At 42.6% G+C, this 27,098-nt stretch overlaps 2 protein-coding genes across 2 annotated transcripts in view; both read right to left on the bottom strand.

The window, feature by feature from the left end:
- CUL5 (cullin 5) overlaps positions 1–9,534 on the bottom strand; it is a 31,863-nt gene extending 22,329 nt beyond the window's left edge. Inside the window, exons 1-2 of the mRNA XM_005482554.4 lie at positions 9,137–9,534; positions 1,602–1,711 (exon numbers count right to left, since the gene is read on the bottom strand). Of these exons, the coding sequence (XP_005482611.1) occupies positions 1,602–1,711; positions 9,137–9,160 (134 nt within the window). The 5' untranslated portion in view covers positions 9,161–9,534. The remainder of the gene's footprint in view (positions 1–1,601; positions 1,712–9,136) is intronic.
- A 7,042-nt stretch (positions 9,535–16,576) lies between these two features.
- RAB39A (RAB39A, member RAS oncogene family) lies at positions 16,577–26,359 on the bottom strand. Its single transcript, XM_005482555.3, has 2 exons — positions 25,888–26,359; positions 16,577–19,784 (listed from the first exon to the last, which is right to left on the bottom strand). Exons 1-2 carry the CDS (start codon positions 26,208–26,210, stop codon positions 19,358–19,360), a joined length of 750 nt encoding a protein of 249 aa, XP_005482612.1. The 5' UTR covers positions 26,211–26,359; the 3' UTR covers positions 16,577–19,357.
- Between the last annotated feature and the right edge of the window lie 739 nt (positions 26,360–27,098).

The raw sequence follows: 27,098 nt of genomic DNA, 5'->3' as shown, positions 1-27,098 counted from the left end.
ACTGAAGACTAAATAAAGCAAGTTACACTCCTAACCATATGTCATACATAACATGGCTCAGCAAGCCTTTTTTTGACTCATTACCATCCCCTGATTCTTCTTCCACCTTTCAGTAACAAGGCCACATCTCTGCAGAAAAGCACCCCTATAGTCTAAAGCTATTACTTTGTTCCTATTAAATCAATACACTTATTTCAATACAAAAGCAGATTTTTTAGTTTAACCAAAAAGACAAAACTCACAAGTTGCTTTGACACAGATTAAAGGTGCTGGGCCAAGGTTTCAGAGGTCTAACTCAACTGGTGAGACTTACACAACATTCACAGGCAGAAAAGGTGTTACTGTATTTAGAATGTCATTGTTTCCTGACAGCGGTGAAAAAAAAGCAGTACCGGATAATTATACTCACAGGGCATGTAGAAGACACCTACAGATTTTGCATTTTTATTAAGAAGCTTAACAAAGAACACTGTCCAAAAATATACATCTGGGGAAGTGGGATCCTTTACCTCAATAGCTTTAATTTAGCCATGAAGTTACTTAAGTTCTATTCAATAACTCAGCTACAAGAAAAAACCAATAAATATGAAGTTTTCATTCCAATGCAGAATTACTGAACTACTTATTAAAAATTAAAGCAATGACTCAGAACTGAATTTTTACCTAACTATACCATGTCGGGCAACTACTACAGCAGAGGCATTGTAAGATATTAAAATCCACCACATGTTAGATTACCTTTCCTCTTGGCTGGCAGAAAGATGTGACAGGTGCATTAAACTGGGTGTTAAAAAGTCATGACATTGTCCCCGTCAAAAAGAGCAATAAAGACAGAGTGCCACAAGACTGCATTTGAAAAAAAAACCCTACTATTTTGACAGATTTTAAAAAGCAAAAGAATAGTCCGCAGATTTGAATTACGACTACATTAGAGGGCAAATAACTCCATTGAGACAAAGATTATTTTAGATATACTTTTGATGTTTCTTTTATAACTCACTTCCATATCATGTTTTCAAAAATCACACAAAAAATTATCACCTAAGCTTCTGGAAAAGCAGCTTCTTGCTTTTTGGAAGGAAGAAAATGGCAGGGTTTATAGAAAGCACATTAATACCAACATTGTCTGAAAAGTCTTATATTTCATTCTTAGGGTAAGAAAGTATTCAAATTAATCTGTTAATTCAAGTTAAACTGCACCACCCTGTTACTTCAGTTATTTTAGAAGAAAGCCATTCAAATCAGAATAATGTAACATTCAGCAAACTGCCTTTAAATTAATTTACTGACACAGCAGTAAACATTTTCTCTCTAATTCTAACAAGAAGTTTGTGGGCAGGTACAAAACTTGTTTACAGAAGTCAAAAGCGCTGCTTTTCTTTCTCCACCCTATTAACAAAGACCTGAATCCCAGCAAAGCTCAACTTCTGCAAACTTAAGAGTGATGTTGGCACACTTACCCCTTAATAAAACTTAAACTAGTATTTTTGTTCTGTGTTTCCAAACAATGTGTGTCACATAAGTACTGTGTGTATCAGGAGTAGCTCAGTAACTGTACTTCTGTCATGCAGAAGGATGCAAGATACAAAACAATTACTTACGAAAACAGATCGAACCATTGCTGTTTGGTGACTGACTCCTGACGAAGAAGTTTCAGAACGATCGGGCGCATGAAATCCCATTTGTCTTCAAACTGAAGTGAACCTTTATTCTAAAAGAAACAACAAAAAAGTAATGTTAATAAACCAGTGTCTTACTTTGTCTTTAAGGATTGCAGTTTATACAGTTAACATAAAAATATTTTCTCAGGTGTTCCTCATAAGCCAGCACTTAAGCTACACTACCACAGCTGAACAACACTTTTCACAATAAGTATTATTTTAAGAAGTGACAGAGCTATTATTTGGTTCAAAGAAACTGCCAATTTCTTCATTTAATCACTGCATTAGCTACAAGCAACGTTCTAGCAAGCATTCTTCAGCTGTTATTGCAGTTATGCACAGACAACACGGATGGTATTTGGGGCAGCTTCACTGTTCCAACCAAGATAGCTGCGATGGAAGTCAGGCGGGCGGTTGCAAACCTGTCTCGAGTAAATTCCCCTGAGCAGAATGGCAGCCAGGAGTCAGGAATGGTATTGTGGGTGCTACCACGTACCTTTTTTCTCTCACTGTGCAACTGGCATCAGCAGCAAAGAGGGAGGAAGGAAGCAGAGTAACGCAGGAGCTGCTGCATCGCAGACTCCCTTCCTGTGGGTTAACTGGCCACAAGACCAAGACTACCAGTGGTGTAGATAAAAATTATTTACTCCATGATGAAAATTCTAATCCCAGGTGGACTTTCCAAACTTATGATACAAATTAAGAGGAAAAGTAAAGAAATGAAGCGTTCCCATATAATTCTGATTATTCCAAAAAATCTCACCACAGTATCCAGGCTAACTTCCATTATTTAAAACAGCCAAACAACACAACAACTTTGAGAGAAAAACAGCAGTTCTACCACAAATGTTGTGATTCTCTTTGCTTAAAGCTCCACATTCTAAAAAGAGAAACCTGCAATTAAAAGAATACACTGATTGAGAGTTCTGTGGCAGAAAGACTACTGCTTCAGTTATCTGCAGGGCTACGTTCCAGTGCACTGTTTACTTCTGAACAGATCATTGTCTTGGCTAGAAATACTACATTTGACACAATTCACTTCAAATAGAGCAACTAACACAGTCTAACTGCTTTAAATTCTCATAAGTGCACTGTTCTGCAACTAACATCTCTTCAGATAAACAAGTACAAGCAGCACACCATGTTCCCTCAATCACCTCCCTCTGATTACTTTCTACATGGAAATTTACAATTAAATCCGTTATTTAGCATTCAGAATAAGCAGAGTTTGGCAACCATATCCGCTGGTGTCCTCAAGTAACGATACCTCATCTTCAAGGTATAAAGATGCAACAGGCACCACAATAACTATTTTTAAAGCCACAGCATCTGAAGGCCTCACAGCATTGTGGTAGGTACTGAACACATCTTTCATGGAATCAGCCCCTGTTGATAAAGTTTATAAATCTTTCAACATAAAAAATAAAAAATTGTTTGCCTATTCAGAGACAGTTTTACCTATTCTTTCCCAGTGCAAAAAAAAGAAAATTTGAATGCATCATCTTTGAAAATCATCAACTAAATGCTTCCCCTATATAGAACCAGCTTTACTATTACTTCCTAATGTTTGATGCATTGCTCTAATCTTTGCTAGTCCTCTGAAATTTGTTAGCTTCTACTTGCAGATACTTCTGTTCCAAGTCCCTCTTGGAATGACAATGAACATAAAATATCAGCTACTGAACATTTAGAAGTTCCAGAAAAGGCATTATAAAAAAAGTAAAAGCAACTTCCTTACAAGTTTTCCTTTTGAATGAAACATCAGAGAAGACCCCTTAAGTTTTTGGAACAGATAAAAAAATCTGTTCTGCAATTATTGAGAAGTGCAATTCTGCCCTTCATCAAAATCAGCTGAAGATAAAACCTGAATGCTCTATCTTTGTGAATAAGATTAGTTTCACTGTAAAACATGGGGAGAAGGAAGACTGCAAACACAACCGTTTATATGATTTAGACTGCAATTACCTACTTAATCCTAAAAAGCACAAATAAAATTCAACTTCAGTTGTAAAAAAATCCTGTGTCCACTTGTAACCAACATCTGCCTACTTAAAAAGAACTCCTCAACTAAAGCTTATCCTGAAATCCCATTAGAGAAGTGTAGAACTTTGTTTCCTATACATAGGAGTAAATTTTTTCCACATTTCCTCCTTTATTCTTTAATTAAGCAGAAGATGAAATAAAATTGATGGATGAAAAATCCTACTCAACTATTCTTTAAGTTCAATAAACAATTCACAGAAATACAGGATAAGCTGAGTTGGAACAATTCACAGAAATATAGGATAAGCTGAGTTGGACCATCAAAGTCCAACTCCTGCTCCTGTATAGGACCATCCTCAAGAGTCACATCATGTGCCAGAGAACACAGTCCTAGTGCTTCTTGAACTCTGTCAGGCTGGTGCTGTGACCATTCCCTGAGGAGCCTGTTCCAGAGCCCAAACACCCTCTGGGTGAAGAACCTTTTCCTGACATTCAACCTAAACCTTCCCTAACACAACTTCAGGCCATTCCCTCAGGTCCTGTACTGGTCACCACAGAGATCAGTGCCTGCCCCTCCTTTTCCCCTCACACAGAAGCTGCAGACTGCAATGACGTCTGCCCTCTCTCCTCCAAGCTGAACACATCCAGTGACCTCAGCCACTCCTCATATGGTTTCCCCTCAAAGCCTTTCCCCATCCTTGTTGCCCTCCTTTGGACACTCTCCCATAGTTTAATGTCTTTTTTATGTTGTGGCACCCAGAACTGCCCCCAGCACTGGAGGTTAGGCTGCCCCAGAGCAGAGCAGAGCAGGACAATCCCCTCCCTTGCCCAGCTGGCCATGCTGTGCCTGATGCCCCCAGGACAGGGCTGGCCCTCCTGGCTGCCAGGGCACTGCTGGCTCATGTCCAGCTTGGCACAGACCAGGACCCCCAGGTCCCTTTGTGTGGCACTGCGCTCCAGCATCTCATTCCCCAGTCTGCCCGTACATCCAGGGCTGCCCCATCCCAGGTGCAGAATCCAGAGCTTTCCCTTCCTGATCTTCATCTGGTTGGTGACTGCCCAGCCCTCTCATTTGTCCAGGTCACTCTGCATGGCCTCCCTGCCTTCAAAGGAGTCAGCAGCTCTTCCCGGTTTTGCATCATCTGGGAACTTCTTCAGTGTCTCTTCCAGCCCTATGTCCAAGTGATTTATGAGGATGTTGAAGAGCACAGAGCCTAAGACGGAGCCCCATGGAACCCTACTTATGACAGGTCTCCAGTCTGACATCACCCAATTCCCTACAATGAACCAGTTGCTCACCCATCATGGGATGTGTTTATCCAGCTGTGGGCTGGACCTTTTTTCAAGAAGGATGCTCTGAGAGACAGTATGGAAAGCTTTACTGAAATCAAGAAAGATTACATAAACATCATTTAGGTAGATTTAGGCTTCCATGACATTACAATTTTATACAGTAACTACAGGAAGAAAGGGTGCATTAAATTCCACCTATTGTGTGGTATTCCCATTCATTAATTCCATCTCTGTTAGTGCACGACAGAAAACAGATTTTATAGTATAAGAGGAGGTCCAACAGTGGCAATTCGAAGTTGTTACCAAAGTCACACATGCAATTTCCGAGCACTATTTCCTGAGCAATTCTTCTTTCCTACTTTGCTTCCAACCACAGTTCCAAAGGAAAGGTAAACAGAACAGTGAGGCATACCTTTGATGAAATAAAATTACTCCACTTATCAAATCTTCTCTGAAAACACAGACTACAGTTGATAGCCACACCCTGGCTAAGTAGCCATTCTAGCTGTTAAATTTCAATGCTTCGAAAGACATCTCCACTTATGAAATATTTTGTTTTAAAATTCACTTCAGTAAATTTGTTCATAAAGATGTAAAGTTCCATTTTAACACTAAACTTTACTTGAAATACATACTACTTTACACGCTATACTTTTCCCTGTTCTTCACTTCTATGCATAAGTACTTTAACATTACAGATATAACAAGGCAAAGCAATACACCAAGACCTTCATGCTACTCTCCCTCTGAACCTCAGAATGTCTCTGTGGAACCCTCTATGCTGTGTAGTCTCTTTACTTCAGACCACACAGAAATTCAGCCCTGGTCTCTGCCAGACACTCTACAGTACTGTAGAAAAGAAGTGTTCTCTAGGTCTTACTGTACGTCTGATCTACATCTGAGTAACATCTTCACCTTTAGAACTTCACTGTTTTTAGACAGTATTTATACTAAAGCCAGCTCACAGAGGGATGAAGTAGGAAATATGATGTCCTAGATGGAAACAAGCACTGTCAGATTAATCTCCGCTACAAGTAGCTCTAAAAATCAGTGTAATGCTTGTAGCAAGTTTCTGCTCAAAGCAGAAAAGTAGCCACAGGAAAAGCTTTTGTATGTAACCAACTAGCGTGCAACACTCCCTAGCTTCTTAAGGATATCCTAAATGGAAACAGCCAGGAAGAAACAGACAAAATACAGACTGGAAACATGTACTTCAAGTCAAAAAATTCAGAAACTTCAAATGTGTTTCTAGTTGCCAGTGACAGTTGAAACTGATGCAAGGATAAATAGTGATCCTCATTTCATTTAAGCCCAGGGAAAAACCGGTGCTTCCTTTGCTGCTTCTTTCCTAGTATCAGGCTCATGCTGGAGATCCTCTTGCAAGGATAGACTCCTGCATTTGCTGGCAGCTCCAGTAAGGCCCTACAGTAGTGTCAGGATCTGCCAGCATGGATACAGCTACAGGTTTCCTTTGTGCTACAATAAGCTGACGTGCTTTCTGCTCCACAAACTGCAGAAAAACTCAAGTCTCTTCATGTCACACGGGTGAATTGGTTTAGACTGTATCATCACTGCAAAGAGAACAAGTTACAAATCCTACAGGGCCCCTGAAACCAAGTACCCCTTTTTAGAAGTGTCACACATGTGTTGAGACAAAAAACTCTAGGGGACTCTGCTGGAAGTGCCTTGGCCACCTACCCGACAGCCACTGCCTCAACGAGGGAGAGCAGCTCTGCTACAGGTAGGGCAGGCACCAGCAGAGCCTGAAATGGCTCTTACTAAGTACTGCAGCATTTCCACCACATTACAGTTTGTTCTGTCTCACCACGATTCAACAGGACTGGTCATTCTAATTTTGCATTTAAAGGAGGCTCTCCAAGAATATGCTTCTCACTAAAAAAAAAAAAAGAATTTACAATTTGGAAAATTAAGCACTAGTGGAGTTTAAATGATGCCCTCTAAAATTATGACAGCCAGTCAGATTTGGATTCAGCTAGATCTGTTAATAGAATCAGAAAGGAATATTTCACTTCATTGTCTCAACTATGCAGAAAGCTGGACCAGGATGGAGGAAAACAAAAGAAAACACTCATGTCCTGCTCATGCTGGCAAAACTAAGGCCTGTCTATACCCAACCTAGATTTGATTATGCAGGCTTATTTGGAAAAGATATGGAAAAAACTTATAGATATTAACACCTCTCCTTTCTTATCCTGGGACTTATACTGTGCCCAGACATTGCTTTTTTTTTCCCCCTTAAAGATGAAAGCAGAAGTGAGCCGGACAGACTCAGATGGCACAAGGCACTGCCAGGCAACACTGACCTGGAATCAACAGTTTGCTCCTCGGAGAGCACTCTGATGAGTGGAACTGGGGAGCAAAGGACCTTACCTAGTTCTGGTTCTCACACTGGTTAATCTTGCCATCATAAACAAAGTCAAATCACTGTGTAATTTTTCCTTCTAATGTGGGAATCATACTTTGTTATACTCACTAATTAGTAAGCTATATGCTTAATAACACTTTGAGTGACCAGAAATGCCTATTTTAGAAGATATATCTCTGCAGCATTTTTCCTAAAACACACTGTGCATATATATTTTATTGTCAATATAAAATACTGATGACTCAAAGGTCAATGGCAAAAACATGACTAGTTAACACAAAGACTTCAGTTTGGCAGGAGCCATCTCACCAAGTCAAGGCCTCTGTTTTTACTACTTACTGCTCTTTCAAAATAGCTGAAGCAGAATGCTGACAAATCTTACAGGTCTATGTTTCTCCTGTCTGCTGTGGGCTATCCCATCACGTGTATCATCAGAGCACGTGCTGGACTTCCGAGAAATCCTCAAATGTACAGAAAAGAGATGGTGTAAAACATTACCAAGTGGATAAAACTGTCTGAGCCCTGCTCTGAACACATGCATTTCCACGGAAAGGACATTTCTTCTTAGGAGATATTATTTTTTTTGCCTGTGTTCTTGGGTTCCTCAATTTTAGATTTTTAAGTATTTTGAAGTATTATCTGCCTAAATATCTAAGAACCACTAACAGGCATAAAAATATACAGGAATTAATTAAAATTCATTTCAATTTCAAGGAAGATTTTTTTAAACATATCTTTTTAAAATACAGATTTTTCTGAATATGAGGAAGAAACAAGGCAATAAATTACTTCTCATTTCTTCACACTGAATGTCTCAGAGTAATAAATAAAACCAGCAGATTCAGGCTAGAGCTATACATCCAAATTAGGTCAGGTTAATAAAACGCAAGCAACACTTCTTCAGGACCACAATGAACTATAATACATAGTGCTGAACACATGTTTATGCCTATATTTATATATATCTTCAATTGTCAATTCCTCAAGTTAAGCAGACAGCCTGCCCTAGGCCTGTCTTAGCACTGTAGCTAACTGGTGTTTTAGAAGCACTTACTGGAGGCATTCATAACAGTGGTTTCAAGTAGGCCCATCTTCCCTGTGTTAGCACGGCCTCAAAGGCCACACACAGTCTTCTCCTCACATACATACCACAAAGATCAGGACAGGCAGTCCTGAGCTCAAACACTGCACTGTCCCACTGAAATCTTCCGTTCCAACCTGCGGCAGCTTGGGGTGACTGGCATCTGCCATCAAACGTCGGGAAAGTGCTTGAAAACATATGACTACAAAAGCAAAGCTGCTTAACGTAAGCGAAAGGCCTCCGGGAGTTTTCCTTTGCAGGAAAACTGCAGTTAACAAAAAAACTGAAACATGGCAGCCACCCCAATAACGGCACCTGCCCTCAGCGAAGACATTTTCCAACTCTTTGTTTAACTTAAAACTCATTTGCCGTACACCCGGATTTTCTTAAATAAACAAAGAGAAGACACCGAGCCCTGTCTATCCGCACGACGCAACGCTGTTTCCCAACGGGGCGTGTTTGGGAAGGGAGAGCCGGGGGCAGGGAGCGCGGTGCTGGCAGCAGCAGCAGCCGCCGGCGGGGCCGGGCCGGGCCGGGCCGAGGCCGGCAGCCCAAGGCCGCTCACCTGCGGGGAGGCCCCGGGAGCGGCAACTCCGGCCAGCGGCACCCGCGGCCCGACCCCTGGCCCTGCCCCCGTCCCCGCCGCCCTGCCCGGTCCGGCCACCCGCAGGGCCGCCCGGCCCCGCCGCCTCCCCCCTCGTCCCGCAGGACCCGGCCGGGCTCCGCTCTCACCTTTAAGAGATTAGACGTCGCCATGATCCCCACTGCGGGGCCTCCCCGGCCGGCAGCGGCGGCTTCTCTGCTCGAGCTCGGTTCGGCTCCCACCGGCCGCTGCCGCTTTACATGGCCCCAGGCCGCTCGCCCGCCCGGCCGGACCCGCGGCGGCGGCGGCGGCGGCGGCAGCAGCAGCAGCGGCGGCGGCAGCGGCCTCAGCGTTAGGCTTCCCTGTCCCGCGGCGAGGCTCGGGCAGCTCGGCAGCGCTGGGACCGGCCGGGTGCTCCGCACGCAGCCGCCCCTCAGAGCCTCATGGCGGCGTCCGCCCGGGCGGCGCTCGGCAGCCGCGGCTCCATGGAAGGGGCCGGGCCCACATGATGCGGCGCCGGGAGCGGCCCCGCCGCCCAGCGCGGCTGCGGGCCCCGCCTGCAGCGCCCCCTGCTGGCCCGCCGCCCGCGCCGCCCGGCCGCGGCGCCACTGCCCTCACGGCCCCGCGGGACGGGGCTCGGCGCGGAGTACGGGGTGCTGTGGTTTGTAAGCGCAGAAATAACTTGACTTCCAACTAACTAACTAGGTATCTAACTGACTAGCTATGTAACTAACTAACTAGCTATGTAACTAACTAACTAACTAGCTACCCACGGCCCGTGCCGCCGTGCTGTCCCCGCGGGTGCTGCGGCACCGCCCCCCGCATGCCCGGCCGGAGGGAGCGGAGAGCGCCGCGGGCACAGCCCCGCACGGCCACCCGCACTCAGCCGTGTGCTGCGAGCCAAGCCGCTGCCCGACACCCAATCTCCAGCTAAGCCATCACGCTTCGTGCCAGTTGTCACAAGAGTTCTATTTCCAGAATCTGTAAGTGTGTAAGCGTCTGAAGGCAGAGTGTCAGGAGGACACCCAGTGGTGCCCAGCAATCGGGACACGAGGCAATGGGCACAGAAGTTCCACCTGAACAAAAGCAAAAACTTCTCTGCTGTGAGGGTGATCTAGCACTGGAACAGATTGCCCAGAGGACTTGTGGAGTCTCCTCACTGGAGAATTCAAGAGCTGTCTGGACACAATCCTCTGCTCTAGGATGGCCCTGCTTGAGCAGTGAGGTTGGACCAGATGGCCCCCTGTGGTCCTTTCCAGTCTGACTCATTCTGTGACTCTGTGATCACAGCATCTTCAGAGTTGGAAGGGACACACAAGGTTCATTCAAGTCCAATACAAGGGAATATTCAGTAGGAAAAGTTTGCATTTAGGCACCTTTTGAGAAGGATTTGGAAAATTTCAGGGTTTCTTTATATATTTATGTAAAACAGAATCTCACTTTTCTCTTAAAACATTTAGCCTTTGCCTAAAAATTTATCTTGAAGGAAATGTCACCAAGGTTTCTGCACAGGCTTGGAGCCCTGAGAGCTGATGCTTCCTGTTCAACCTGGCCTGCCCTGAGTCATTAGCATGGACAGCCACACCGCTGGCCACCAGGGATGGCAGCCCTCCTTTTGCCTTTCCTAGACCACAGGATCTGAAGATAAATTCATATTGCAGAGGATAGGGACCCTGAAGTTAAAGAAAAGCTGTAAAAAATATTTAAGAAATGTGTATACTGTTGTGGAAGTTTTGATAATGCTGACCAAATGTGACCTGCAGCCTTAGTAAATGAATAAATTATGATAGTCATATTAAGGCCTTCTTTTAACTGAGAAGTGGAAACAAGGTGTTGAATAATGTCCTATTCTGACAAGGTTTCCAGCTTCCAAATGCTCCAATTTATGATTTTTTTCTTTGCTTTGTTATTATATGTTCTATACTATCAATATTTCAGTATATGGTATTTATTGCACATATAATGAAGTCAGTTACACAGTTTTGCATATAATATATAATTATGCAATGTAGATCTCATTGTATTATGCACTTTCTATTGCACATATATTCTACAACAGTGTTGAAGTTAGGAGGTCTCCAGCAGGGGCAGTAAAATGTGTACATTGTGCATTTGTGCTTCAGCCTCTCCACTGCCCAGTCTGTGTATTACGTTACAGGTGTGTAAGTACCAGAGAAGCTGAGATACAGGTAAATATTCTACAGAATGTGACATGGAGACAGCCATTTCTATGAGCCACTATTCTGTGAACTGATTAATTCTTTCTTGCCCATACCCTTTAAAAATGTGAGCATTTCCAATTATTTAATATGGTTTGTTCTTTTCATTTTTATCTGTATATGTTTGCTATTAATGCCACAATTCAGTGATGTTTATAAACTGCTTTTGATACATAGAGCCAGAAGGTGAACTGCTGTAGAGAGCTTCATCTCAGGTCCCTTTGATGCAAAGCTTAGACAACAGCACAAATCATTAGAATGCTGTAGAAGCTGCAAATTTTGCTTAATCAGCATTGAAGCTAAATGAAGTTGGGCAGTGTTTTAAAATGCTATGTTTGAAAATGATGGCTTTCTCTGTATTTGCACTTTTCATCCAATCTTTCAACCAAATGTTGCCAGAAGAATGTGGGAGTACACAGGATGCAGGAGCACCAGAGTACTTTTCATGGTCTGGTCTTTTCGAAGTCCCCTGGGGCACCTGGTAGACGTTATGTAACACTGGATGGGTCAGCAATGACTGTGCTGAGTATGAGTTCCTGCATCCTGCCCCAGTGTGCTCTTGTGCAACAGTTATGAATGGGCTAGCCAAGGAACAAAGAGAACTTGAATGGGCTAGCCAAGGAATAAAGAGAACTTGAACATCTGAGAAGCACAGAGACAAGGAAATGCTGGTACTTTTTACTGATATTAAAAATAGTGTGCGTCTCATTTTGCATGGTTTACACAATAACTGTAATTGTTGGGGTTTTTTCCCTGAAGATCTGTGCATGAATTTTCTGGGAAGTAAAGACATCTGTGAGTCTTAAGGTTTTGTAGTATTTTAGTACCACTTCAGGGTGTTTCTACAGTGCTCAGAGTTACACAATATTGTTTTATTTACTTTAATTCTATTACAAATGGATTATTAAATTCTGCTGGTAATGAAGATATTAATTATTGATTGGTTCTACATTGGCCTACAGTTTTAATCCTTTGCATGGATTGTAAAAGGCAGAGGGAATGGCAATCCCAGACGTGCACTACTTCAAAGTGATTAGTAAGGAGCAGCTCATGAAGATTTGGATGATCAGTGAAATTATTACTGTCATAATATTCTAGATATTTTGGAGTAAACTGATTCCAAGCTTTGAATGAGTTCCATCAGAGAGAAATATATGTTTTAATGACCTGAAACCAATAAGATGAACCAATAATATCAACATGGTTCTAATCTTTGTCCATGAAGGGAAAAAAACATGTGGTGCTTGAATAATCCATTTTAAACTCTTCTCCCATCAAACTAATTATATTCAGTAGGGATACTAAAACTTACATATTTCTTTCAGTTGGAAATTCTTGTTTATCGCTGCTGTGGACTGTCACAATGACCACATGCACAAAATGTGCTGTGAGTCACCGAACACAATCCTTTTAAAAGGGCAAGAACACTCAGACATCTACCTGTAGCTGAAAAAAGCAGCATTGTCAGTGACCAAACTTCTATGTTTGTTTCCATTTCAACAAGTAAGCGAACACTTCTGGTGTTTACTATCTGGGCTTCACATCACCTTTTCTGCTAATAGCAATGGCATTCTGCAGAAATTGCCTGCATGTGGCAGTAAAGATTACTGCTGCTTTCACTTAAAGCAGCCCAAGGCTTTGCTATCTTAGCGTCACCAGAACCACCTATCCTGTGCATCTCAGTATGACCCCTTTGTTCTCACGCCAACATTGTCCTGCAGCTTAAATAACCTTTCTCACTGATGTTTGTTTTTCCTCTGATGTGTTTTTTAGACCACAGTGCTATTCCTTCATAGTTTCCTTGCTGGAAAACCTTTCACTTTTTATCCTGAGTGTCACTGAGGATGATGAGGGGTGGTGCAGAGTGACTGTTAGCAGGCAGAACCTGCAGGAGGGTTTTTGTTTGGGCCAAATTCCTCCTGGGACACAGAGAAACACGTGGCATTCGTTAGGCAGATTGTGGCCATTGTTCCTCACACAAGCACAGCGTTGCAGAGAACTGCTGTGGGGAATTACATTTGATCTCCCAGTGGTTTTTGGACAGCTAGAAATTTACTGTTCCATTCACTATGTACTCAGGGAGCTAGAGTTGGGCTGTGAAGCATGGTAGTGTGAAAGAGGATACCACAAGAAAAAACATGTTCTACTTTTCTGACACTTGTTCACATATGAATCTCTTTTTCAGTGCTCAGTAAGCTTTGCCTCTCTTTTGTTTTAAAAGCTTTTCTGAGAATCAGACTCTTTTCCACAGAGAATTGGGCAGAGAAGAATCCCAATAAAATGAACTGTTTTGATGGGATTTGACTGATTGATGGGATTTGAGACATGTATTTTAAAGTTACGTCCTGGCATAGGTTGTTCTTTTAAAATATACAACACAAGTTGTATGTCAGCAAAATTACTAAAATGATCTGCATATAGAAGACTTTTCTTCCTGAATAATATGCAGTAATTATTTTTAAATTATGAACTAATATAAATTATTACTAAATAGCTGAACTATTTCTTTGGCATTGAAAACTTAACCAAAATGGACAATTCTCGAAAGTGCTGCAGAGCAGTGCCAGCCCTGGAAGGTTTTTATTACTAAGATTATGACTGGAATATTTTCCACAATTCCTCCCCTCAGTTTTAGTACCTTAATACTTAGCAACGACCACTAAATTGCCCTGCTCACTGTCAGACCCTGGTGCCAGATATGCCTTCTGTCAGTCCCTTCCTGTAAAGAAAGCACGTGGGGGAGAAGGTGGAAGGGGAAAAAGCCTGCAATGTAGACATTTGCCTTTATGCAATGTAGACACTATGCAATGTAGACGTGGTGCCAGCACACAGTTATACCCAACTATTCCTGCAACTGTGCCCCACAGATCCTTAGGGAGTGCTGGGATTGGGGAGTCAGGAGCCTGCATCTCTGTGCAGACTCCAGGTCCTTGGTCCTTTCTTTCATCCCACAAGTCCCACTACAGTGATGGATATTTCTGCAGGGTCTTAAGGGCTCTGGCAGTGGTCAGTCAAAATTCTCCCTCAGGGCTGTGCAGGGATGGAAGAAATTATCTGTGTCCTCCTTCCACCCTTATTTTGTGCAGCCCTCTCCCTGGTGAATGACTTTATTGCTACAGGAGGTTCAGTTTGTCCTTCCACAATTTTCATGGAGCAGGAAAGCTCAGTTTGCATAGATTGCACAGATTTGAAGCCATAGCAATGAGGAATGGCAGTAATTGAACTGTAGCTGAAATGCCAGTTTTTTACCTAGACACTGCTTTTATTTACAATGCACAGCTTTTGGATTTGCTACTTCTACTGTTAGCTTTCTGCAGAAGCTCTTCAGCTGCAAGGGGAGCCTTTGGCAGCCTGGGATCAGTTAACCTCAGTTTGAGCTGCCCTTGTAGCCTGTGAGGCTGCTGGGGGCTGCTGTCAGCTGGCTCCCAGGGAGCAGTCGTCTCTCTGCTGGTTACACACTGAGCTTCCATCCCTGCATCACTCAGGCCTGGCTTAAAACGTTACTTTCTCTGAGAAGTTATTGGAATATTAATCCCAATATTACCAGTTAGATTGTGCCTGGGCCAGTCTGACCCTCGCTGCTAGGCCAAAGGCGGCATCACCCCAGAGACACCTTTAGCTTGCTGGTGGTTGCAGCTGGGCCCTAAGCAAGTCCAGGCTTGTTAGGAACTCCGTTTACCTCAGGAAGAAATCTTCAAGCAATGGTGAAGAGAAAAAGGAGAGGATTCTGCTGGAGGGTTTAATATCCAGAGGTTTATTCCATGGTGACAGAGGTCTGAATCTTGGGAAGAGCTCCAACAGAATGTCCGACCGCATGGCCGGACTCACCTTTTAAGCTCAGGGGGAGGGGAGGGGACAGGTGAGCCACCAACCAGGTGGGGGGGGGTGGGGTCTCAAGGGACGAGGGACACCTAGACAGGCCAATGACCTCTGGGCCTGAGGGGCATCCTTTGAACTTGCCCAACTGCACAATGCCTTGTTGGAATGTTAAGCCTGATTGACAAGACTCACTCAGCAAGGGACGAGGGGGAAGGGAGAGGCATATAGGCACACCTGGGAGGGGGACCCGGAAGTTTAAAACACACTGCAACAAGAAGTAAATGAATTAAATACTTGCAAAGACAGTGATCCACTCTAGCAGCTCAGGATTGGGGTTTTGAATTCCTCAGTTTGAGTTTAAATGACGATTTACCTACCCTTCATAAAGAACCTGCTACTCCCAATGGCCTCTGTGGACGATGAGCGATTCCTCTTTAAGAATTTTCATTTCATTCACTTATTTGAAAGATAGTCTCTAGACTCTGAGAAATGAGCAATGCATATTTTTGCAGTTGACAGTTGTTTTTAAATATTTAATGATTTCTCAAACTGCCCACCATGTTTGTGGTAAGGTTCCATGCCCATGTAAAGGACAAACCCTTGGCCTTTCTTGTTTTTCTTCAGGACTGAATAAAGGCTGCTGAAATTGCTGTGCCAGCTCTGTGTAAAAAGGAAAGGTGGAGACTTGGAGGAGCTCCCATTGTGCTGGGGTCTTCAGTGAGGGAAAAAGCACTCTTCCTGGATGTTAATTAAAAAAAGAGGGCAATGAAGCATGTACTCCCTCAGGGAGCTGAAATGCTGAGACTGAAATATCTGTGATCGTCCCCCCCTCGCTTTCAGACAGGCGGCGTGGGTACCAGCAGCCGTTCGTGTGGGGCAGAGGGGATCTCAGCACAGGGCAGCACAGAGGGCCTGGGGGCTCAGTCAGCCTGCATCATTTTCTGTGAGCACAGGACAGTCACCAGTTTGAGGTCAGATCGGTCAGTCTATTCCATACTGAAGGCATAAATAAACAAAACTAAATCTAAAGCTTTTCCTTGGTTGATTCCTAAGGTATGAGGCTAGTTTCTGCTTCTTACATGGGATGGATACAATTATGAGCAAGCCAAAATATCTTAGGAATTCATATGTAAAATATTTTAATGAGGAAGATATTTACTCTTCTTTAACTTAAAATAAAAGCAATGGAAGTTTAAACATTTTAGGAGTCCAAAACAATACTTTTTATCAATTCATTTGCTAGGCCTATGAATCCATATTAAACCTTTGTCAAAGTTTTTCAATATTTTTCATTTCCTAACTGGGATTGACCAAATCTTAATTTGCAAAGTTTGTGGTTTTTTATTAAATATTTTCTATTTTTTAAATTTGGCTACCATGTAAGATTTACCTAATTGCTGTAATTTCTGGGAATTTAATTCTGTTGTCAATATTCATGCTTCCTTGGGGAGAAAAAGAATATATATGCACTGAACTATTACCCATTCTACAGATTATTCAAGCTGGTACTTACATATCATCTTGCAAAGCACTGGAAAAGAAAATAATGCATTTTGACAAATTATCTGTTTATCAGACATTTCTATCAACTGCAAGTGTGTAGTGAGAAGATACAGTAGTGGTTTAATATAGCACAAAGACAGACAGTGTTTGAAAGTACATGTTAATCTACATTTTTAGGAATTACAAATAAGACAACTATGTGTACAGTACTTTAAAATGTAGTGAACTTCTCTTCTAGTTGCATGGCCAATACCAGTTCCTTACACAGTTGAATCTGGTTAAAAAGCTCTATTCCCAGTGTAATAAATGTGACACCACAGGTACAACATTGACAACAGAGATTAAGGCTCTCTTCTGATGATTGTTTCTCTGTGCATACCTCCCCTCCACTCCCCTCTTCTCCCAGTCCTTTTACCCCCAATACAACCCAATTTTTTTTCATACAGAATGAAAAGCTCATTGGCTCCAGAGTATTCAGGAAGAAAAATTAAAGATACAAGACTTTAATCTAAAACTAATGAAATATGCAATGAAATGTAGATTCACAGCAATACCTGGCACTTATAAGGCTGTTTTAATTTAATTTTTTTGTTATTGTTATTTGAGTATGTCAGAAGAAACCAGTATCCACATCCCATGATGCTAAACACTCAAAACCAGGTAGCACACAGAGGATAGAGTCCAGGACTGAAGATCATATAGACTGATTTGGTTTCAGCAGTTTTTGTAAATTTAAGGAAGAACAATCATCTCTATATTTGAGATACAGAACGTGAGGCACAAAACCCACTTGCTCAGAAAAACACAGTGAACCAGCGGTGGACTTTGGATCTGGTGACTCCCTAGTCACTGATTTATTTAATTAAATTAATTAATTAAACAACAAAGATATCTTCTGAGATGCACTACATAAGCCTCATATCATAAAGCATATCATAAAGAAATGAGTATCAAATGCTTGCAGCCTGATTCTGCACTACTTTTTGGCATCTGTAGTCATGTTTGCTTTATAAAGAGGGCTTAAAATACCCTACAAAGTTGATTTGGTGTCAATACATGTAGTTTAACAGAAAATCAGGTTCACAGCAATTACTTTCTGGCATGCTGAGACTAGAATTATCTGTCCTATTTGCTAATGAATTAAGGCTGATTCCTGTTTATTTTAAGGCCTCTGTATCCTTCCATAATAGTGTAACTGTGCCTCAGTGCAAGTAAGACTCAGGCTTTAGAAAAACTTTAAGTTCTAGTTCCCTTTGAAGTCAATGATTTTAGTTGCCCTAAATGTATAAAGTAACTGGAACCAAACAACCTGTCTCCATAGTACAAAATATTTGAAAAAGGATTGTAAAAAAACGTCAAAGTAACCTGAGAGAAAACCAATCATCTGCTTATTGAAGAAGAAAATTAGATTACATAGACTTGCTGCCTGATCTTGAAAAAGGAGAATTGTACATGATAACACACTTCTATATGAAGATAACTGGCTTGATGTTTGGTGGCCATGATTATGCCAAATAAATTGTAGATGCTTATTAACTCTGGAGATCAAGTCATCTTTCATACCACTACAAAACAATAGAAATAGATTTATTTGGTATTTACGTGCTAGACCTAGTTTGCATAAAGCTAGTGTGTGTTATATTCAGAGGAGTAGAAAGATGACTCCAAGCTCAGTAAAATGCTACATGATCTCAGATTTCTCCTACTGTTGTTATTAAAAGCTATTATGAGTTTCTTTCTTAGGAGCTCTCTTACTTTGCTCTCTGTAGACGAGCATCATTTTAGAAATTCTTTCCTCTCCAAATGCTCTGTTTGTAACAGTTTTAGTTTAAAACATTCAATTTTTAAACAACAGTTTAACATTTGCTGGCTAAGAATAAAACTGTCCTTGCTCTATTCAAATTTAAGGCCTGGGTTCCCATGGGTTGCAGCACTTTTAAACTTTTTTTACTTCTAGTTAGAAGTGGTTTTATCTTTTAAAGCTAATATGGAAATTGTTTGTGTAAATTAATGTGATTCTGTAGGCATCAATGTGACGATGATAATTACCCAGCTGAGGATCTGGCCACTGAAATGCAACTCCAGTGGTTGGGAAAGCTGTTTTGTACACAAGTCAAATAACAGCTGGATCATATGTCATGTTATGTTTAGTTTCATTGGCAATTCAGAAAATATTTAATAATAAATTCCATTGTTTCTATTCCCCATTTTCATATACAAATAAATCATCTGTTCTAAAACATTTTTTTTCTTTAGTAAGGCTTGTACTCATTGTCATATCAAAAGTGTTTGCTATTTGAGCAATCTTTCAGTTTGCTTTCCTTAGAGTTATCTTTACTATCAAATTCTACAGCATTCTAACTTTAATGGTCATTAGCAACCCTGCCCTTGAGTAAAGAATCACATTAAAATGTATAAGGTATAACATTTTCTTGTCCAAAGCTAAGGCAGGATGAACAATAGTAATGAAATCATCTGATCGTCATCTAACAATACTTGATTTTAAACAGTATTCAGAAAACAAAGCCCAAGTGAAGATGTTATCGTGATGGTTATTGCACTTTCTCAATGTCTTGCTATAGAACTGGGCTTCCCTTTAGCAATATTTAATTTATTTTCCTGAAGACCACACAAAGTTATTGTACTCTGTAAAGAAAAAAAGCACTTAAAGTGTTATGGACTATAACCTTGACAGAAGGATACAAAACCAAAATACCGTTCTATGACTCAGCTATGCCATGATCTAATATTGTTTCAAAATTATTTTTCTGTCATTTAGATTGGCATCATCTTCTAAACACCCCATGGGCTCTTTGGCATGCTACAAACTCAGCAGATGCACTGTCTCCTGGGCTTTACAGCTTCTTCTGATGAATGTACAACATTTGGAACAAAGCCACTCTTGACACCTTCCCATCCATCTTGTATTGAGATTTCTCCATTTTTTACAAGTTCATAGATATCTCGGGTAAGAATTGTAAAGGACTCTTCAACGTTTGTGGCATCTTTTGCTGAAGTTTCTATATACTTCATACCACAGTCAGATGACAGTTTCTCAGCTTCTTCTCTCGTAACCTCGCGCTGTGACACTAAGTCACATTTGTGTCCCACTAACAGGAACACAATCTGAAAGGGCTGCACGTGCATTTTTGCTTCTTCCAGCCAGTCCTTCACATGCTCAAACGATCGTCGATTTGTGATGTCAAATACTAGCAGGCCACCCACAGAATTGCGATAATAAGAGCGTGTTATTGATCTGTGAAGGGGAAAAAAGAGAAAATGGAAAATTAAAATGCATTTTCATTTTATTCATAAAGCAATTACTTTTCCATACGGAAATGTGTTTTTATCTTTTATAAGTTTTATTAAATAACTTTCCTTTTTTAAAGCTGATTGAAATTTATTAATTTAATGTGCTAGACTATTATTTTATTTCCTACATTCAAAATTCACTTTCTAAACATTCCAGAACCCAACACCTCTAGGGCAAATATTGAATGCTGAATTATTCTGTAAAGTGGTCTTTATTAGAAATTGTGGGACATGTTCACAGAAGCAAAGATATATACTTTTGATGTGAAGTTCAAGTCCTTCAGCTTCATATAAACATGTACTTCACTTTGTTTTAAACAATTATTTCAGACTGAAATATGTACACATATGTCAAGAAACCTGGAGACCAAACTTGCCAATGTTCAAGCATATCCTTTTGCATCCTTGCAGAAACATTCTTTAAAATAATGTTTGTATAGCTAATCATAACTCTTTGTGCATGCAGAAATCAACAGGTAGCAGGCAGAGAAAGGAAACTCCCGGAACAAAACTGTCCAAAAGTTTTGAGTGAGCTGGACAAACACAAACTAATTACAGGCAAGAGACACATCTACCTCCAGCATCTCTCTCACAGAGAAGTTCAAAAGCTCTTTATATTTTATAAATTTGCAATTTTTTGGCATGAGGGCTGGCAAGAGTTATTTTTACTTTTGGGCCCTCTAAGCTCCAGAACATTCACTGGAAGGAATTTTGGAAATAGGAGACTCTTCTTCTGGTTGAAAAAAATTTCAATGTGCTCTAGAATAAGGAAAAAAAAGTTAGAATGTAGAGAGATAGAGTAAAAGATATAGGAACGAAACAATTATTTTCAGTCTCTAATCATGAGCAAGTAGGAGAGAATGGAGAAGGTGAGAAGAGACACTTTAAAGGAAGTGACAGCCTACCAAGGAATGCACACAAGCACTTGTTGCTGGCATAAATACATAACTAGTGTATATATAAGTATTCTCCAAATGAAATGAGAAGCACAGTTTCTAAACAGTCATTATTTGAAATTGTAACCTAAGCTAAGAATTAGTTCCATTTTATCTCATGATTATGAAGAGGATGCTGATGCCAAAAACTCAAAACTTTAGGAAGCAGGATGAACTGTACACAGTAGCACAACTTTTCATAACAGTAGCTCCCTCCAATTCTCAGTTCATCACATTTCATAGAGTCTTTGATGACAATTTGAACACAGAGGCATGATTAGCAGCAATAGTCCTTTTACAGATAGGTAAGTGCATAGATAAAGAAGACTTAGATTTTTTGGCATATCCAAATTAATTTAGCCACAGCAAACAGCATTTGAAATTGTTTTATTTACATAAGAAGGAAGGGCTGTTCCTCCTAATGCTTAGAAAGATCTTTTCAATATTCCCAGTAATAGAGTCCATGCAGTGTCTCTCTGAGTGTGAAGACAACAGGATCTTAACCTCAGATTAATTCACAAGGCCTGGATATGCAAAATGGCACACTGTTTCACAAAATTGTTTAAGAACATAAGTGAAGGGTGTCATATCTTGTGAAGTATTAAATACAGGTACTATAAAGATCTGTTTCTGTTTTTCCTAACCATTTTTTTTCCTTTAGAGTGTCTGCAAACACAAATGAAGGCAGAAAAATAATTCAGATAGTTCTAGTAAGAGCAAATGTGGATGACAAAAATGGGATTTGATATGGAGAGGTAAAAGCTAATAAAACCTACTTTCATTAAGAAATAAAAACAAACCCAAAATAAAAAACCCAAACAACCCTGCCCCCACCCCAAACCTTGAAAACAAAGAAATGCATTAGCCAGGAAAGAAAGTAGGTTAGTATTGAAAATGCAATGCATCACCTGCCAAGTATTTCTATATAAAAAGTTGTTCTATCATTTATCTATAAACTGGAGTACTGAAACACAGCCCTCTGTGTGTTTTTGGATACCTACACACAGCAGTCAGTACCCTCATCTCTTGCAAGCTCCTTCTGCAGAGATGTGCTAATTTACAGTAGCTGATGATCTAAGCCATTATATTGAATTATGTGTATGTATTGCTTTTAATGGAGATGACTAAAAAGTATCCTGTAACTTTGTGCTGTACATCACAAAAACTGGGTGAATATATTGGAGAGACAACAGTCATTTTTGTGTACTTCTGATATGTATAATTTGAAACTACTTTTCTCCTTACCAAAAAAAAAAAAAGATTTGTACAACAGAGAAGCTTTAGAAAACAGCAATTCAAGAAAAAAAGCAACACAAAATTTTTAAAGCAACATTGGTACACACAATATCATGTTAAGTGGTTTTCTAGAATCTGAGAAAAGGATCGTAGAACCACAGAATCTTTAAGATCATTGACTCTCATTGTTAATTCAGCACTGCACAGTCCAGCACTCTACCACTTCCTTGAGCTGACACACCTACAAATATTTAAATAATTCCAGGGATGGTGATGCCACCACTTCCCCACACAACCTGTCCCAGTGCTTTTACACTTCATGAGCCAGCAGTGTCCTGGCAGCCAGGAGGGCCAGCCCTGTCCTGGGGGCATCAGGCACAGCATGGCCAGCTGGGCAAGGGAGGGGATTGTCCTGCTCTGCTCTGCTCTGGGGCAGCCTCACCTCCAGGGCTGGGGGCAGTTCTGGGTGCCACAACATAAAAAAGACATTAAACTATGGGAGAGTGTCCAAAGGAGGGCAACAAGGATGGGGAAAGGCTTTGAGAGGAAACCATGTGAGGAGTGGCTGAGGTCACTGGATGTGTTCAGCTTGGAGGAGACTGAGGGCAGACGTCATTGCAGTCTGCAGCTTCTGTGTGAGGGGAAAAGGAGGGGCAGGCACTGATCTCTGTGGTGACCAGTACAGGACCTGAGGGAATGGCCTGAAGTTGTGTTAGGGAAGGTTTAGGTTGGATGTCAGGAAAAGGTTCTTCACCCAGAGGGTGTTTGGGCTCTGGAACAGGCTCCTCAGGGAATGGTCACAGCACCAGCCTGGCAGAGTTCAAGAAGCACTAGGACTGTGTTCTCTGGCACATGGTGTGATTCTTGGGGTTATCCTGTGCAGGGTGAGGAGTTGGACTTTGATGGTCTTTTTGGGTACCTTCCAACTCAGGGTATTCCATGGTTCTATGAGTCTTTGTATAATCACATCAGACTATGGCTTAAGGGAGGCTTTAAGTCAGTGTTTCTTTTTCATTATGATCTTACTGATCTTTACCAGATGAACCAAACTTTCACTAAAAGCTTTATCTAATTTTGAAGAGTTATTTTTATAATATGACTAAAGACTACATTGTAATGTAATAATTTTGAAAATATATATTGCTTACTGAAAAAGAATAGGATAGTGTTTTATTTTCAAGATGTACTAGAAACAGAATGTGTCTAATATCCTGGTCTACTAAAAAGTGGGTTAATGGAAGCATCCCCACAATATTTTGCCCCTACTGAAATGAACTCTCAGCACCACAAACATTTTATGGCATTGGAGGTTTCATGATTTAAATATATTATTTGATTTAAATATGGGAAAATGATACAAACAAACAAAAACCATGGCAAAGTAGATGATGTAAAACACAAACAAAATAGCAGATTGTTCTAAATGACTGATCTGAAGATAGAAAGAAACTGAGGATGTGCCCTTCATTTACATTAATCTGCATTACAGATCTGAGTCTATACTAAGCAAGTCTGTAGGTTCTTGTTCTAGTAAGATGTTAGAAGTGTTACTGACTATGTTGTTATTGTCCATGTGGCACCTCAGACAATGAGAGAGTCTGCTTAGTGATGCCTGATTGATGTCAAAATAAATATATTCAATAGCTGCTATTTCAGAGCACGTTAAAGATGATTTATATGTCAATGTATGAAATCCAGTTAAAATACGGAATCATCAGTGAGCTAGAGACATGTAAGAGTTTTTCCCAAATAACTCCTCCAAGGAAGTACATGACATCTTTCAAGAGAATGTGATGGCAGGTGTGTCACATCTTCCTTTTCCCCTGGGAGTGTCCCTAATGCCTGGGACCAAAAGAAGGGGGTTATTATGCAGCCAGTAGTTTTCCCTGCATGCAGGGAACTCCCCAGAGAGCTTTAAAGACTGGTTTTACCTCCTCTAAAATCCCAATGCAAGTGAGCCAGAGCAGAACTGGAAATCAGAACTGCAAACTGCTTGGTGTTCCCCCAGTATTAGAGAACTTCTTGGAGTAATTAGCTCCTCCCTAAGATCGTCTTTGCTTGTGATCTGTAATGTTCTCCATTAGCAGAACAGAATGCAACATTGTAACCTGTGGTGTAAGTTAGTAAAATATTTATGATTTATTTGACTAAATGTAAAACAGACTGTACAATAAATACCATTATATTTAGTACACCAACTGACAAGAAACTGTCAGTTTCTTAGCAGAAAACCAAATGCAAATATTTAAAACTACCTTCTTCAGGTTGCATCTTCTGAGTATTAGAAAAAACACAGAGGTAAATTTAAGAGCAGCTGACTGCATGACTCATCAGTGTATATTCCCTGAGCATTCCGGGGTTAAAGGATTGCCATCGTTTGATTTTAAATGTATACAAGATTCTGTGTATTTGCATTTCTTTAAGTTGAACGTCTTGTCATTGGCCATCCTGTTTATTTGTCAGCAAATTCAATTATTAACAAGTATTCTACATTCTGTCTGGAATGCACAGAGGGTGAAAATGCCAAGAGCTTTCCATTAACACTGTTAATTTCTTTGCTAACCCTTCAGAAGTCTACCTGCAAAAATACATCTGACTCATGCAAGCCCAGGAAAGTTGTTTGATGTTTCGCTCTAGTGGTTATTATAAAGAAAAAAAAATTGTTGTCCCCCAGTAAAACAGTGCAATCCCCCCTCTTCAGCTGGGTGTGGGCACCTGCACAACTGTTGCAAGAGAAGACAGGCTGTTCAGAGGAATTGATTCTGGCCAGTGAAGGGGCCCATTTTAATCCTCCTGCTAGTGTTCCAATAACAACAGGTGTGTGGGTCAGCTACACAGAGATGGGCTATGCGTTTGCCCATGCCATGAATTCATATCTATGGAACCCCAAGTCCAAACTAAAATCCATGTACAACTTGCCTGAAGTGGCAAGCACTACAGATACAACAGAGACACAAGAGTGAGTGAGTGAGTGAGTGAGTGAGTGAGTGACAGTATCAATTTGCAAACTAGGAAACGACGGAGACTTTTCTGGGGGAGGAAAAGAGGGTAGTTTTGCTACTGTTTGTAACAGAGGGGACAAAGGAGAGTGTTTAATACTCAGTGCAGCATTTGAGCTAGTTTAACTACATTATAAATGCTAGCAGTATTAGTGAAGACTTCTAGCAACAAACAGCTCACAGCAGGTGCAGAAGGCAGACAAAACACTGAAATAAGGGACTCTAGCTGCCTGCCCAGTGGCTTCCACACTGCACTGTCTGCACTGGTGCAGACCATGTTGCTGTGCTGGAAGGCAGAAGAGCTGGGAGGTGGCCTGGTCTCCAGATTGCATGGGAGAGTTAATGGCAGAGTGAAATACTGCAGGGGAGGATGAGTTCGGAGGTGATGACAAAGTAAGAAATGCAGAGTTAGGCAGAGGCCTCTTGCAGCAACAAAAGAAAATAACGTGGAGGAGGGATTGCCATGGTAGGTCCAGGACTTCAGGGGAAAAATGAGGAAGGGAAGAAGAAACAGGACAAGGCCACTTGTTACCCTACAGTGACAGCTGGAAGGAGAAGGTAGCTGTTCCCTGGTGTGTCTGAAGGGAAAGGGTGGGGAAGGAAACTACTGGGAAGGAACTTGAGGGCACTGAGGCAAGAAGGACGGTGGGCCACAGGGCTAGGGCCACTGGAGGGCAATGAGATGGAGGACTGCTTGGGGCACAGCAACCAAATGGGTGCCGGGAAATTTTCCTAAGGGGCAAGGCAAAGTCCTTAGGGCCGAGGATGTGTCGGATGAGGAGGGTACAGGGCCGGGAGGGCAGCAGGGTGTGCCCGGAGGCCGGCAGATTTGGGGAGAGGGCAGGAGAGGGTGTGGGTAAGATCCCAGGTCCTGTACCTGAACCGCTCCTGCCCCGCCGTGTCCCAGAGCTGTAGCTTGATCCTCTTGCCAGGCTCGATCTCTACCAGCCGGGAGAAGAAATCCACTCCCACGGTGGGGTCGGAGTGCAGCGGCCCCGGGAAGCGGCCCTCGGTGAAGCGGTGCAAGAGGCAGGACTTGCCTACGGTGGAGTCGCCCAGCACGATCAGTCGGAACTGGTAGATCCAGATCGCCGCGTCCATGGCGGCCCCGGCCTGGCCCGGCTCTGCCTTGGGGCTTTTCCTGGGGCTCCTGCGCGGCCGGTGCCTGCACCGCGCCCCGATCGCCCCCACGCCCGGCATCGGCGCGGCGGGCGGGCGGCGGCGGGCGCTGCGCGGGGCCCGGGGCGCCGCTCCCGCGAGGGCAGCACGGAGCTCCCGCGCTCGCCGCTCCGGGCGGGGGCCGGGAGCCGGGTACCCCCGCCCCGCTCCCGGGGCTCCGCGCCGTGCTCCCCGCCGGCTGCCCGGGCGGGGCGGGGCGGGGCGGGCGCTGTCCCTTCAGCACCGCGCTGCCCCGCTCCGGCCGCGGCTCCGCGCCCCCGCTGCCCCCGCTGCCCCGGCTGCCCCGACGGCTCCCGCTGCCCCGGCCCTGCCGCCGCGGCCCTTGCGCGCTGGGGCCGCCTCTGCCGCCCGCTGGGCGGTGGCGCGGCCGAGCCGCCCGCCGGGGCCGCCCTCCCACCGTGCCGTCATATGCGCGGCCACACGGGCCCTCCTCCGCCGCAGCGAGCGCCGAGAGCTTGGGGCTACCTTGGGGCTACTGCCCGTGCCCAGCGTCCAGCTCCCCCCGCGGGCAACAAGTGCAGGCTTGTGCCGGGAGAAGGGGGATGCTGGGGCAGGGAGCCAGGCCGGCATGGAATGTCACGGGAGAGAGACTGTTAAAGCATGATTTTTGCAAAGAAATTGGGAGCAGAAAGGAGATACTGGGCGAGATGTGGAGGAACGAGATCGGCAGGTGAAAAAGGGGCACGGACCTGGAAAGGAAGGTGTCTGGTGGGGTTGGAGCTGTGCAGGCCAACAGATAGAGAGGAACAAGTGCCAGACTGTAATGATGTGCTGGGAAAGTGGCAGAAGGAAAAAGAAGAGTTAGCAATCTAGTTATCCCCAGAGAGAATCACACAAACTGCCTAGAGAAAGGACATAATACTGGAAATGACAGGAACATACACTCTTCATTTCCCAGTGGAACAAACT

The sequence above is a fragment of the Zonotrichia albicollis genome, chromosome 2 (genome assembly GCF_047830755.1).
Source record: "Zonotrichia albicollis isolate bZonAlb1 chromosome 2, bZonAlb1.hap1, whole genome shotgun sequence".
Taxonomy (NCBI): Eukaryota; Metazoa; Chordata; class Aves; order Passeriformes; family Passerellidae; genus Zonotrichia; species Zonotrichia albicollis.
Note: the sequence above shows the minus strand (reverse complement) of the source record. Positions and strands in the feature narration are given on the sequence as shown.